The sequence below is a fragment of the Triturus cristatus genome, chromosome 7, assembly GCF_964204655.1.
Source record: "Triturus cristatus chromosome 7, aTriCri1.1, whole genome shotgun sequence".
Taxonomy (NCBI): domain Eukaryota; kingdom Metazoa; phylum Chordata; class Amphibia; order Caudata; family Salamandridae; genus Triturus; species Triturus cristatus.
The window spans coordinates 1346235581-1346249109 of record NC_140590.1 but is presented as its reverse complement, the minus strand read 5'-3'; the positions used below and the strand labels follow the sequence as shown (position 1 = coordinate 1346249109).

The window sequence follows — 13529 nt, the reverse complement described above, 5'->3', positions numbered from 1 at the left end:
TAACTTCTTCTCTTGCAGGAAGAAGAGAAGAGAACATCATGCAATACTTCACCAAGAGAAACTCAGGTAAGTGCTTGAATGAGAAGTACTACTTTTACTGATTGATTCCTAACTATACCTTTTGATAGCTTATGTGATCAGTAGTTGTTTTTTAGAAAGGAAAGGAGGATAGTTCATTGCCAAGTACCCAAGAAAATAACTGGTCATGTTTCCTGTCTGCGATATTTTAAGTCACTTAATCCTTTTAGTGGAAGTCTAAGACCGCTTCAAACTCCGGGACCTACGAGCTTGTAATGATTAATTACCTTGAGACAAGGCTAGAATTATCGGGTAATGCGGGGAGAACAAAGGCTTTACCCGAATTGAACACAGCACCTGAAATGCGCTGACTGTGACCTTTAAGAAGATTTCAAATATAAGAAAAAATGCGGCGAAAGAAAAGGTTTTCACCGGCAATGACTTCAGCGTCAGAAACGCGCTGACTGAAACACTGTTCTCGTCAGGCATGCGCCGAACGAGGAAACCAATTAGGTTCGGCATGCGTAGAGAGAGCGTCACTAACCTGTCACCCAAGGAGACACTGGAACAACAGGAACCGTCGGGAGATAAACGACTACCAAGACGTAACTACCCTGACTAGCTGAACTCGACGGAGCCTCAAAGGGAAGCAGCTACCTCAGGAGAGACTCTGGTGAAGTGCGCAATAGAATGTTGGAGCGCGCTTCACCAAGCCAAGAAAACTTAAGGAACACTAGACTGCTGCACTGCGGGCGGATTGGCGGCCATATTGGAAGTCCAGCGCCGCCAACATGCCAGCCAACTGAGACCACAGCGAGATCCCAAGCCTTGCCGGTAAGAACGTAGGGTAGAAACAATGGCCACTGTAGGGTCACGAGGAGGAAACCTCCTGTGAACCCTGACCGTATGACAATATTCCTCCTTGAAAATCGGGGCTACGTGTCCCAGACACCTATGCGAGTTTAATAGCCCATGTGAAATGCATCGCACTTAACTGACGTGGATGACGCAGGTTTGGAACTTCCAAATAACGCCCTGGCGGCTTGAGTTTCGCTCTTGCCGGGACGTACATGTAGAGGTGCACCATGCTAACGGAGGTAAGCCGCTCTGCGTGTTACCTCTTTTCACTCTGCTTGGTTTTATTCCAGGGTGTGAGGTATTGGAGGCATGCATTGAGGTCTCTTTGTATAGACAGGATCTCTGGAATCTGATACACCTTTTTCTAAACAGTTGATTTAAGAGAGAATTAAATGGTTTTGTCAATAGCAGGGTCGGCTCACAGTTAGTTGCCGAAGTGATAACCCTCAATCCTTTGACACATATATTTTTTATAGCCATTGTTGAATAAGTTTGCATACTTTTGACTACTTGGTGATTTCTCGGTTAGAGATGACCTACACAGATTTTTATACCTTAAGTGTCTTGATGACATACACAAGTATTACACAGTGTGTATGGATATTAGTATACATAGTAGGGACACATTGTTGTAATTTGTTTATTTTAGTTGGGCACAAAGAGATGTACCTAGAGCTTGGAGAGTTGGATTCTCACATCCAATAGTAGATAAGAGAAACTAAGGGCAGACACATACACTTTGCCTTGGTATTGTCAGAGAGTGATTAATAGTAAAATGATGATGATATTTTTTGATTTGCAGGAAGACGAACCCCTAGAAGTTACATGGTTTGTTGACTATCTGACTGCCCTGAGCCTGTGGTGGCCAGTATATTTACATTTTACTCACTTATGCAGAGTGACTATTTGAAATTATGGTCCTGACGAATGCTGCTGGATCCCTATAGGGTACCGACTTATGGCAGAAACATGTTGACCAATGTTAGGGATATATTTGGTGTACTCCCCAGTCCTCTTTTTTAATTTGTCCCGGAGACCACTCAATCAAAATTCAGTGGTGACATTTCAGTGGAAATGTCACCATATTTATTACATTTTTTTGCACTCTGCCCCTCATTTACCTCTCTTCACCCCTCATCTTGAGAAAACACTTCAGCTCCTTCCCTCAGGGAGTTGTAGCCCACACCTTGGTGTGAGGAAGGAACCCATATAATGAAGCATGTCACCAAACGGTAAGTGAGGGTTCTCGTCCTGAAAGGATTTCTCCCTTTATGCTTTCTTTGACATTACACTACCTCTATTCCCTTTCCCACACCTAGCCAGGTGACCTTTGTGTGTTATATAGTAATTCGTAGCGATCAGTACCCACCTTGCTTTTTTAGATCCCTGTTGATCCTTTGTGTCTAGATTCAGACCCTAAAGGCCCACCTGATTGCTGCAGAGGTCCAGCTGATTAGGTCAAAAGGTGCTTCTGGTAGGTCCTATGTGTAACCTATGCATGTTGTATTCCTTTTTGTTAGTGATCAAGGTAGATGATAGGTCTTGAAGTCTGGCTAGTGGGTTCTGAGGGCCAGTTTATGGGATTAGATGACAGGCTGATGGATTAAGGAGGCCCAGGTGACTGGGCTTGAGATCCCGCTAGTCATTCACCAGGCCCACCTAACTGACTACAAACTCGAGCAGTTTGACTTGAGGCCTGGCTTAAGCTTTAATGCTTTCTTGGGCAGCACTGATTGTTATGTGAGTTGATTGACATGCTGAGGGCATATTGGATGCTTGATTATTGCTCCCTCTAGGAAAGAAGACACAGCAATGGTTGGTTACTGCTGCCACAAGAAAGCACTATCTTTCTGCTATTGTATGTTATTGCTACCCTATCGCAACACCCGCTGTTATAGCTTAAGGGTAGCATGACTGTTAATGGCACGTGACTCCTGAATGCAAAGCAACTTCCACTGCTATGGCTAGAAATGCTACCCCTAGTTAGCAGATACTTATATTGCTGGTGGCTGCTGCCTCCAGGGCAGAGCACACTCACTTGATTAGGTTATTAATGCCAGGACAACACACTCTACGATTACAGGCAACCACTGACAGGTCCCTTTGTACTGGCTGGATACTGTTGATATACAGAAGCTCACTACACCGTGACTCCAGAGCATCACAAAGTCCTGTGGTTTAATAATAACACTCACAGGACAGCACATATAATAATGTTTGTATAGAAACCTTGAAATCCTATGGTTTGATATGCAGCTCCTCAGAGCATCACAACTGCTATAACCAATCGCTGCTGTACTGAGGGCCGCAATTGTTGCTGTGGATGGTAGCAGCTACCCCCAGGAAAGTAAACACTCCAATTGCTGGTGGCTGCTGCCCATATGGCAGCACACACAATTTTTATAGTCACTGCTGCAACACAGTCCACACGGACCACTGTTGCTAGTGTCATCTGCTTCCAGTGTAGCATACATCACTGCTGTAGTGTACTGGTGCCACATAGGCAGCATTGGGTTCAATTACCAGACTACTCTGTGAGAATAACACATACAGCTTTGATGAATTGCTGGTGCCCTCTGAGCAATTACATTTCTATGGTTGCTCTGAAGGGTATCGCACACTTCTGTTGATTGTTGCCCACAAGCCTTCATGTCCTGTTATGGCTGGCGATTGCTGCCCCCAACAAATACTGCCATTGCCATAAAGGCAATAAACACTACTATTGTTGTTTATTGCGGCACCGAGTGTAGCTTTGACTGCTATTTTTACAACCATCTTACAGGGCAACAACACAGATTTGCCTAGTTACTGTTGCCCCAAGTACAAGTTTTCATTGTTGTTAACCACTGCCCATAGGGCAGAGTATGTTGACATGGCTGGTGACTACTGCCCTTCTTATTAAAGGGCATACTTTTGCTCATCAGGCCAAATCTGCAACAGTGGCTGGTGACCTCTGTTCTCAAGGCAGCAGGCAGGGATATAACTGGTATCTGTTGCCCATGGGCAGCTACCAGTAGTATGGCTGAAGCTCACTGCTCCCAGGGCAAAATGCAGTGCTATGGCTGGTGACTGCTGCCCCCAGGGAAGAATGTATAACATTAGCTGCCAACTGCTGACCAGAGGCAGCATACAGTGATCTGGCTGGTGCTTACGCCCCCCAGGGCATCTACCACAACAACAACTGGAGACTGCTGCCCCCGGGGCAGTAGCCACCGTCAATGCTGGACACCACCAGGGCAGATCCTGCAACAATGGCTGGTGACTGTTGACCTCAAGGCAGCAGACACTGATATAGCAGTCCTATGCTGCCCCCAGGGCAGCTACCATAAGCATGTTTGATGGCTGCTTCCTCCAGGGCGTCAACCACAACCATGGCTGGTGACTGCTGCCTCAAGTGCAGAATCTGCAACAGTAGCTGGTGACTGATGCTCCCAAGGCAACGTGCAATGCTATGGCAGGTGACTGCACCCCCATGGCCGAACCTGCCTCCAAAGCAGCTTGTACTGCTATGGCTGGCAAATGAGGCTCTAAAATAGCTCTAGAACCACAGCTGGTGACTGCTGTCCCCAGGGCAGTAACCATTGACATGGCTGGAGACAGATACACCCAGGGCAGAGCCTGCACCAGTACCTGGCAACTGCTGCCCCCAAGGCAATATGCAGATCTGTGGCTGGTAACTGCTCATTCCATGGAAGAACCTGCAACAGCAGCTGGAGAGTCCAGCCCCCAAGGTAGCATGCAGCGCTATGGCTGGTGACTGTACCCCAATGCAGCTCCCACATCCACAGTTGGTGACTGCTGGCCCGAAGGCAGTAACCACTGCCATGGCTGAAGACTGCTGCTCCCAGGGCAGATCCTGCAACAATGGCCGATGACTGCTGCCCTCAAGGCAGCAAGCAGGTATAAAGCTAGTACGTGCAACAATAGCTGCAAGATGGCATGCATTGCTATGGCTGGTGATTGCAGCCCACAAGGCAGAAGCTGCAACAGCAGCTCCTGATTGCTGCCCCCAAGGCAGCATGCAGTGCTATGGCTGGTGACTGCTGCCCCCATCGGCCATGATTGTCGGCCACGCCCCCGGGCCATCATTTTAAACAGAACTGCCCTACTCATAAGGGAGACCTGGAGGCGCCGCCAATAGGCCACATCCCCCCGCAGCCTTTAAAGCTGGGCATAGACGTTCCGGGCCATGAAGTCTTCTTTTCTGGTGATCCAGATACAGAGCTATTTGAACTCCTCTCGATGGACCAGGGCGCGCAGGTGAACATGAGAACCGGAGCCCCACCCGCTAGGGAATACACCAGGGACTTATCCCAATTTATATGGTAACCTGAGTAGCTGCCAAAAAGAAACAATATGTGAATAAGCCTGTGGAAAGTCTGGCGGGGCGTTTGTGCGTATAACAAAATGTTGTCCGCGTATAGGGAGATGCCCTCTTCCCAGCCGGCCCGCACATCTATACGCCGTACAAGCAGGTCCCCCCGTCCCAGGCTGCCAGTGGTTCCAGCGCGAAGAGCAGAGGGGAGAGTGGGCAGCCGTGTCTCGTACCCCTATATAGCCGAAAGGGTCTAGAGACTCTCCCATTTACTTGGACCCTTGCCATTGGTTCACAGTAAAAGAATTTGACCCACTTGCAGAACTTTGGTCTGAATCCCAGCCTAGTAAGGACCACGAAAAGGTATGGCCATTCAATACTATCAAGTGCCATTCGATACTATCAAGTGCCATTCGCGCGCGAAGCGACAGTAGTGCAGCTGCCTCAGTTGGCCGGACTGCTGCCGCCCACATCACACCATATGGGCGGCATAGATTCAGCCTGGTACTTCTGTGTGGTATCAGGATGGACTTTGGTCAACACCACCAGGCCTAATTGATGGGCTGACACCTTTGCCAGTACCTTCACTTTGAAATTGAGCAGCAAAATTGGCCTATAGGAACTACATAGTTGAGGGGGCCTTCCTTTCTTCGGAATGACAACAATAGTTGCCATCTTCAAATCTTCAGTAAATCTTCCGGCAGCCGTCCCTCATCTTGTGCGGCCTCGGACATGTTGAGCATTGGCTGAGCCACTCCCTGTGCCACACACTTATATAATTCTATGGGCAGGCCGTTGGGCCCGCTGCCTTTCCAGATTGTACATCTCGAATAGCCCCTACAATTTTTCTGTCATCAGGTCTTGATCAATTACCTCATTGGCCTCCCCTAACAGTGTTGTAAGGGGAATATCATTGAGCAGCTCTGGGCTGTCGTCTCTCAACCGGCTAGAGACTGATTGGTATATTTCCTCGTAGTAGGTTGCAAAGGCCCCTGCTATTTCCGCTCCTGTCTTCCTTGGGGGGGTCACCTGGGTCACAAAGCTCTAAGACCCAACTTCGGCCCTTGTCTCTCCTCTCTAGCCATGCTATCATCTTATTGGCTTTGGCGCCCAGATCGTATACGTGTCTTTGCGTGGCTATTGCGTGTGCACAGGCTGCTTCTTCCTCCAAATCCCTAATCCCTCTCTGTTTCAATTGCAGTTTGTGTTTCAACACCGAGTCTGTCACCCCTCCCTTCCCCAGTTGCATCTCCATGTCAATTATTTCTTGTTCTAACTTGTCGCATGGGGAACGTCGCTCCTTTCCCTTTCCCCGGGCATCGTCTGTACTTACCCCCTCGCTACCACTTTATACATTTTGGTAGTACACCGACCCCATGTTTTCATCAAAGTATTGTTGTGTATATTCCCGGAATCCGTCCTGAAACTCCTGGTCTCGGAAGTGCCATGGATCCACCCACGGCAGGAGTGTGTGGTCCCGGATGGGGCCTTGTAGAAAGGGTAATGTGTTCTTGACAAGGACTGCCACCCCCCTGGACCCAGTTGTGAATCCTGTATGGGCTAAGAGCATGTACCCAAACCTATTTAGTGCCAAATATTTGTTGCCATTCAAAAGCATCTCCTGCAGGAGAACTATGTAAGGGGAGTGCCTGTGTAGGTAATGCAGGACCATAGTGCATTTCATTTTGTCCCCCAGGCCGTTGACGTTCCACGTCATAATCTGCAGGGGCTTTTTAGATGGTGTAATTGTAACCATTTTGTTGTAAGTTTCGTTCTCACCAACTTCTGCCTGGTTTCCCCCTCCTCACGCCCCCTGTCACTATAGATTCAGATGTTACATGTGTTAGTTGGTGGTGGCTCAGAAGCTAAAACATAGACAATATGCAATTGGTACAACATAATAACACACAAGTAAACGTCCCCACTGAACACCCCCCGCCCTGCTACCCTGCACCGTAGGAATAGCTGCCATGATGGCCCAGTCTCCTCTTTCTCATGTCACCCCGTCTCACCTCCGTCTGAGCCCGCTTGCCGGGGCACCGTGTATTTGTCCAGTTTATTGGATTGGATGGGGGGAGGTCACTTTGGGTGCATATTCGGCAGCACTCTAATGGGCTATCTTTTGTATTGCTGTACCCCGCCCCCTGTTGAGGGCCGCAGCCGGCTGTGTAGATCAAGCCGCCGTCAGGGCGGCGCAGCAGAGGAACCTCCAGTGTACTCCTCTTAGGCTCTTGTTCACCACTCCACTCTGGACGCTTCAGAGCACTCTCAAGACCTATATTGCCCACCTAGCTCTGTTCAGTGACTTCACTATGTCGCACTGCCCTGTCCCGTGCTTGCCGGCTAGCACTATTTCTGACTTTCCTAAGATCAAGCAAGCCAAGTCCTGTATTATTGGCTGGTTCCCACTCTTCGGTGTTGTTCCGACAGCATTTTGGCCCGTTATGGAGCCACTATACGTCCACTGTGCCCATGTACCAGCGGTTCAAGAGCTGGCAATTAATTACCAGGCCGGAGCGCAGTCTCTACTCTTATTGTGCCCCCACCTCTCTGGACGCCCTCAGGGCACTTTCCCGGAGGTGCAGGCCTTCCCACTCGTGCTCCAGGTTCCCCCGCTGGGATCCTCAGTGCCGCTTCTTCCGCCCAGCCCCCCCCCCTCCCCCCCTCCCCGCCCACCTCCAGGTCGTTCGGCAGCAGCTCACCATCCCAGCCGCTGCTCTCCTCTTAGCGCCAACGGGCCCAGCAGGTGCTCACTATTGGGTACAGGAGGATGAGGGGGAGGGCGTCCAAGAGACTTCGGTGGGTACCCTGCTCGTGGCCTCCCCTGCTGGCCTCAGGGCCCGATCGGCACCATTTCACGCCGGGGATGCCCACCCTTAGCCATCTCTGCTCAGCCTTACTTCCAGCACTGTGGAGCTGGTCTCCAGCAATGTCCCGTGTCGGCACAGGCCCAAGTCGCTTTGGTCGCCTCTGGGCGGGTCCTCCCCACCACAACAGCTCCCTAGCCGCTGCTCACTTTACTGAACTCCCGCTCCGCTGTAGGAGTCAGAGCAAGGTGGATTCATTCGGATTTTGGAAGGAGGTACAGAGGGCCGCCGTGGAGCTCTTTAGTTACACAGTCATTTTGGCTGGTGCCAAGCCACGCCTCCCTCGTATTTCACAATTTTGAACTGCGTTGTATGTTGTCATCTTGTACATTCTGTATGCACTTTATTATGATTTCTGGAACGCTATTTTATAGATTCATAAATGATTCACTTTATATTTTTACTTTTAAGATTTTATTTAAATTTGAATGAAGCTTTTTTAAACAAACTGGTCATGTTGGAAGTATGATCGACTACTGGGGTTCAAAAGGCATCAGTGTATGACTCAGGGTTAAACTGCATGAGCAGCATCCTGGGGGACATGCTGAGAAGAAGTGATGATGAAAAGAAAGTCGAAGGGTGCAGTGAGTTCAGAGGAGGCATTCAGGCAGTGTGCTTTCTGTAAAGGACCTGAGCTCCTGATGTTAGGTGTTGAGCCCACCTAGTGAGTCCTTGGGCTGCCTTACGAATCCTAAAATCCATGGCTCAGACCCTAAAGGGACATTTGCCTTGTGGCTCCTGTGCAGTTTGCCCTTACACTAGGTGACACATGAGATTGATCTCGGCCTGAAAACGCCGTGGAAGTTGAATAAACACACAAATTGTAACACTGAGGGAGTGATCTATCTACTGAGATGTCCTTGCAATTTCAATTATGTAGGAATGTCTACCCACAAGGCAAAACTGAGGATCACAGAGCATCGTAGTGCTATAAGATGCCAGAAAACAAACACCAAACTCACCAGGCACGTCACAGATCAGGGTCAAACAGACAATGACATCTTCTGGTTAATATTAGATAAGCCACACTATACAGCCACTATGGGTTCACAAGAAACTGTACTCTTCCATAGAGAACAACGCTGGGTGTTTAGGCTAAAGAGTGTCAAGATAGGGCTCAACGATGAGATTCCTTGGTCCAACCTAGCTAGATAACCTGACTGACCTAAGCTCTTTACACTGAGATGTTCTCTTAGCAATAGGACATTGACATCCAACGCCTAGTCATATACCTCGTGGTCAGAATGCAACATGTCTAGAGGCATTTGCACCACATGTTGATTTTAATCACCCTTTCTGATTTACACGCAACCTTATGTACATAGATGGCAATAGTAATGAGTACACTCTGGTCTAAGGACTTTAGCACTTTCTATGTTTTATCTTGAATTGCCTTCATCCATGATCTCACATAATGGTAGTGATAATGAGATTCTAACAACCAGTAGTCGGGTCTAGAGGACTTTGAGATCCGTAGTTGCAAAATCGGTATTTTATAATTTGATTGTTACTGGTAGTAGCTGAGCAACATAACAAACACAATTCCAATGTATCCCGGCCACCTCGTGTTTCTGTTAAGGTCATTTCTTCTACAAAGGTCACATTTCCATTTTTACTTTTTTCTATAGACCCCCCTTTTTTGCCTAACAATCAAGGGTTTCCTTTTCAGAACATTGATTCCAAACGGAATCTAAATCTGTACATTACATTGATCATGTGTCAGTAGCCAGGTCTATTTAGTTCTTGACTGCACAGGAGCAGAACGAAGCCTAATTCCCTAATGCCCCTTTCGGAACATTGCTGTCAGGTTCTTAATAATCCTTCACAGGTAAGTACCAAGGGGAGAAAAAGGATAAGAAGAGACTGCCAAGGTTCAGAATTCTGCCTGCGCTGCTGCGTCTTCTTCTTCGTCTTGACGTAGACTGAAAACAATTTACAATTCTCAATAATACTTAATTTTTAATCTTAATGCATACAAGTTAGCGTATAGATAACTGTTTTACCAGATTAACCTTTGGCCTTTGCTTTTCTTCTGAATTGATCTGTTAGGTGTTGCTGTAGTGATGATGTGGAAGGATACTTGAATGCTGTAACTTCTTCTCTTGCAGGAAGAAGAGAAGAGAACTTCCTGCAATACTTCACCAAGAGAAATTCAGGTAAATGCTTGAATGAGAAGTACTACTTTTACTGACTGATTCCTAACTATACCTTTTGATAGCTTATGTGATCAGTAGTTGTTTTTCAGAAAGGAAAGGAAGATAGTTCTTAGCCAAGTACCCAAGAAAACAACTGGTCTCTAAGTATTAATTTTATGTTTCCTGTCTGCGATTTTTTAAGTCACTTAATCCTTTTAGTGAAAGTCTAAAATCGCTTCAAACTCCGGGACCTACGAGCTCGTAATGATTAATTACCTTGAGACAAGGCTATAATTATCGGGTAATGCAGCGAGAAGAAAGGCTTAGCCCGCATTGAACTCAGCCCCTGAAATGCGATGACTGTGACTTTAAGAAGATTTCAAATATAAGAAAAAATGCGTCGAAAGAAAAGGTTTTCACCCGCAATGACTTCAGCGTCAGAAACGCGCTGACTGAAACACTGTTCTCCTCAGGCATGCGCCGAACGAGGAAACCAATTAGGTTCCGGCATGCGTAGGGAGAGAGAGTCACTAACCTGTCACCCAAGGAGTCACTGGAACAACGGAAACCGTCGGGAGATAAACGACGACAAAGACGTAACTACCCTGATTAGCTGAACTCAACGGAGCCTCAAAGGGAAGCAGCTACCTCAGGAGAGACTCTGGTGAAGTGCGCAATAGAATGTTGGAGTGCGCTTCACCAAGCCAGGAAAACTTAAGGAACACTAGACTGCTGCACTGCGGGCGGATTGGCGGCCATATTGGAAGTCCAGCGCCACCAACATGCCAGCCAACTGAGACCACAGCAAGATCACAAGCCTTACCGGTAAGAACGTAGGGTAGAAACAATGGCCGCTGTAGGGTCACGAGGAGGAAACCTCCTGTGAACCCTGACAGTACACCCTCCCAACGGGGTTTCATCCAGTCGTGGTTTTGTAGGGAATTCGGTGTGAAAGGCACTGACTAAACGTGGAGCATGTACGTCGGTACTTTTCTCCCAGGATCTGTCATCAGGTCCATAACCTTTCCAGTCAACAAGGTAATAAATGTCATCATTGACCTTTTTAGAATCTAAGATTCTTTTGACCTCATATTCAATTGCGCCATCAGCTTTTTGTCTTAACACTGGTTGAACCTTTTTAAGCAAGGAAATATGAAAGACCGGATGTATCTTTGTGGTTTCAGGGAGAGTTAAATGGTAAGTAACTGGGTTAATGATTTTTTCAACGGGATATGGACCCACGAAACGTGGTTGAAACTTACGGTCACCCTTGAGTTTTAGATTTTTAGTGCTGAGTCAGACCTGGTCTCCTATTTGGAGAGTGTTTTTTTTTTTCCTCTTTAGATCAGCAAAGTGTTTATAGCGGTCCTTAGCTAATATCAAATTCTGCGTGGCTGCCTGGTGAACCTTAGTTATGTGTTGAGCGATTTCCTGAGTTGCTGGAACTTTACACTGCCAAATTCTATTTGGGAATTAGGATGTCTGCCGAAATTCATGAAAAAAGGAGAGTAACTGTTGGGCGTTATTGTGAGCGAACTCAGCTGTCAACAGGTATTCGGGCCAATCACCTTCCTCATCAAGTAAATAAAGCCTGAGATATTGCTCTAATTCTTGGTTTGCTCTCTCTGTTTGCCCGTAAGTTTCCGGATGGAAACTTGTGGAGTAACAGTGGTCTATATTCAATCCCTTGGTGTAAGCCTTCCAAAAACGTGCCAATAATTGAAAGCCTCTATCAGTAATTACAATTTTAGGAACACCATGGAGTCTGATTACATTCTGGTTTAAGAGTTGGGACAGCTGTTTCGCTGTGGGTATGCCCTTGAAGGGCACAAAGTGTGTCATTTTACGTAAGGCGTCAACACAAACTAAAATGGTATCAAAACCAAAGGACGATGGTAAATCTACAGTTAGGTCTAAAGAGACTGTGTGCCAAGGATACGGGGGAGTGGGTTATGGTTGCAACAGTCCTTTAGAGGCCTACCTGTCCGACTTTCCCCGTGCACAGATCTCACATCCTAATACATACTGGTGTATGTCCCGACTCTTGTGAGGCCGCCAAAACTTTCGTTTGATCAGGTCTTCTGTCTTTTGTACTCCTTTATGGCCTGCCAACGGGTGGTCGTGACACTCGTACATAGCCTGAGTTTGAAGATCTTTAGTGGGCAAAAACAATGCTTTTCCTTGATAGGGCAAACCATCTTGGACGATTCTCTGAGAGTCCTCGGCCACCCAGTCTACAATTTCTGTTTCATTCAGTGAGTACCCGAATTTGCTCTTCCAAAGGTGCTTGGGAAATGGCTGCTAGAATTTTGTCTTCGGGAATTATCTGTTGGTTTTCGATGGATTTCTTTAGGTTTTCTGTATCTAACCTAGACAATGCGTCAGATTTACCATTCTTTGAACCTGGTCTGTAGGTTATAACAAAGTCATAATCCGCGAAATAAAGTGACCATCGAAGTTGTCGGGGTTCGGGTTCGGGCTGATCTTAAAAACTTCAGGTTTCTGTGGTCAGTGAAGACAGTTACTTGTGTGTTTTGCACCCATTAAATAGTGTCTCCAATCCTTAAAGGTGTCTTTGATGGCCAAGAGTTCCTTTTCCGTGATGGTGTAGTTGCATTTAGCTGGATTGAATAGTGTCTCCAATCCTTAAAGGCGTCTTTGATGGCCAAAAGTTATTTTTCCGTGATGTTGTAGTTGCATTCAGCTGGATTGAGTTTACGAGAACGGTAAGCTACCGGATGCAACTGACTAGTTTCCTTATGTCGCTGAGAAAGTATACCCCCGATGGCCATGTCTGTTTCAAGGTAAAAGGGTTCGTTAGGATTTACATGAAGTAATATTGGCACAGAGGTAAAGCTTTTCTTTAGCAAATTGAAGGTTTCTTCGGCTTCCTCTGACCATTTGAAGGTCACTTCTTTTTTCAACAACCATGTCAAATGCAAGATTTTCTGAGAGAACTCATGTATAAATCTTCTATGGAAGTTTGCGAAGCCGATGAAACTTTGAACTTCCTTGACTGTTGTTGGGGATTTCCATTCAGTTACCGCTTTCACCTTCTGTTCGTCCATTGTTATTGCAGAGGGAGACAATACGAATCCTAGAAAACTCTCCTGTGTTGGTGTTGAATAGACACTTCTCCAGCTTTGCATACTGAGAGTTTTCCCTCAAGCGTTGTAACACTGCTCGAACTTGTACACAATGTTCTTCCTCTGAGTTAGAGTAGATCAGGATATTGTCAATGTATACAATTGCACACTTGTCGACAAAGTCACTTAAAACATAATTAATTAAATATTGGAACGCTGCTGGAGCATTACACAGACTGTACGGCATCAC

General features: G+C 46.8%; 1 protein-coding gene across 1 annotated transcript in view; it reads left to right on the top strand.

Moving 5' to 3' along the window:
- Positions 1-13529, top strand: part of LOC146812034 (uncharacterized) — a 95959-nt gene that overhangs the window by 12081 nt on the left and 70349 nt on the right. Inside the window, exons 3-4 of the mRNA XM_085615120.1 lie at positions 19-66; positions 10167-10214. Of these exons, the coding sequence (XP_085471246.1) occupies positions 19-66; positions 10167-10214 (96 nt within the window). The remainder of the gene's footprint in view (positions 1-18; positions 67-10166; positions 10215-13529) is intronic.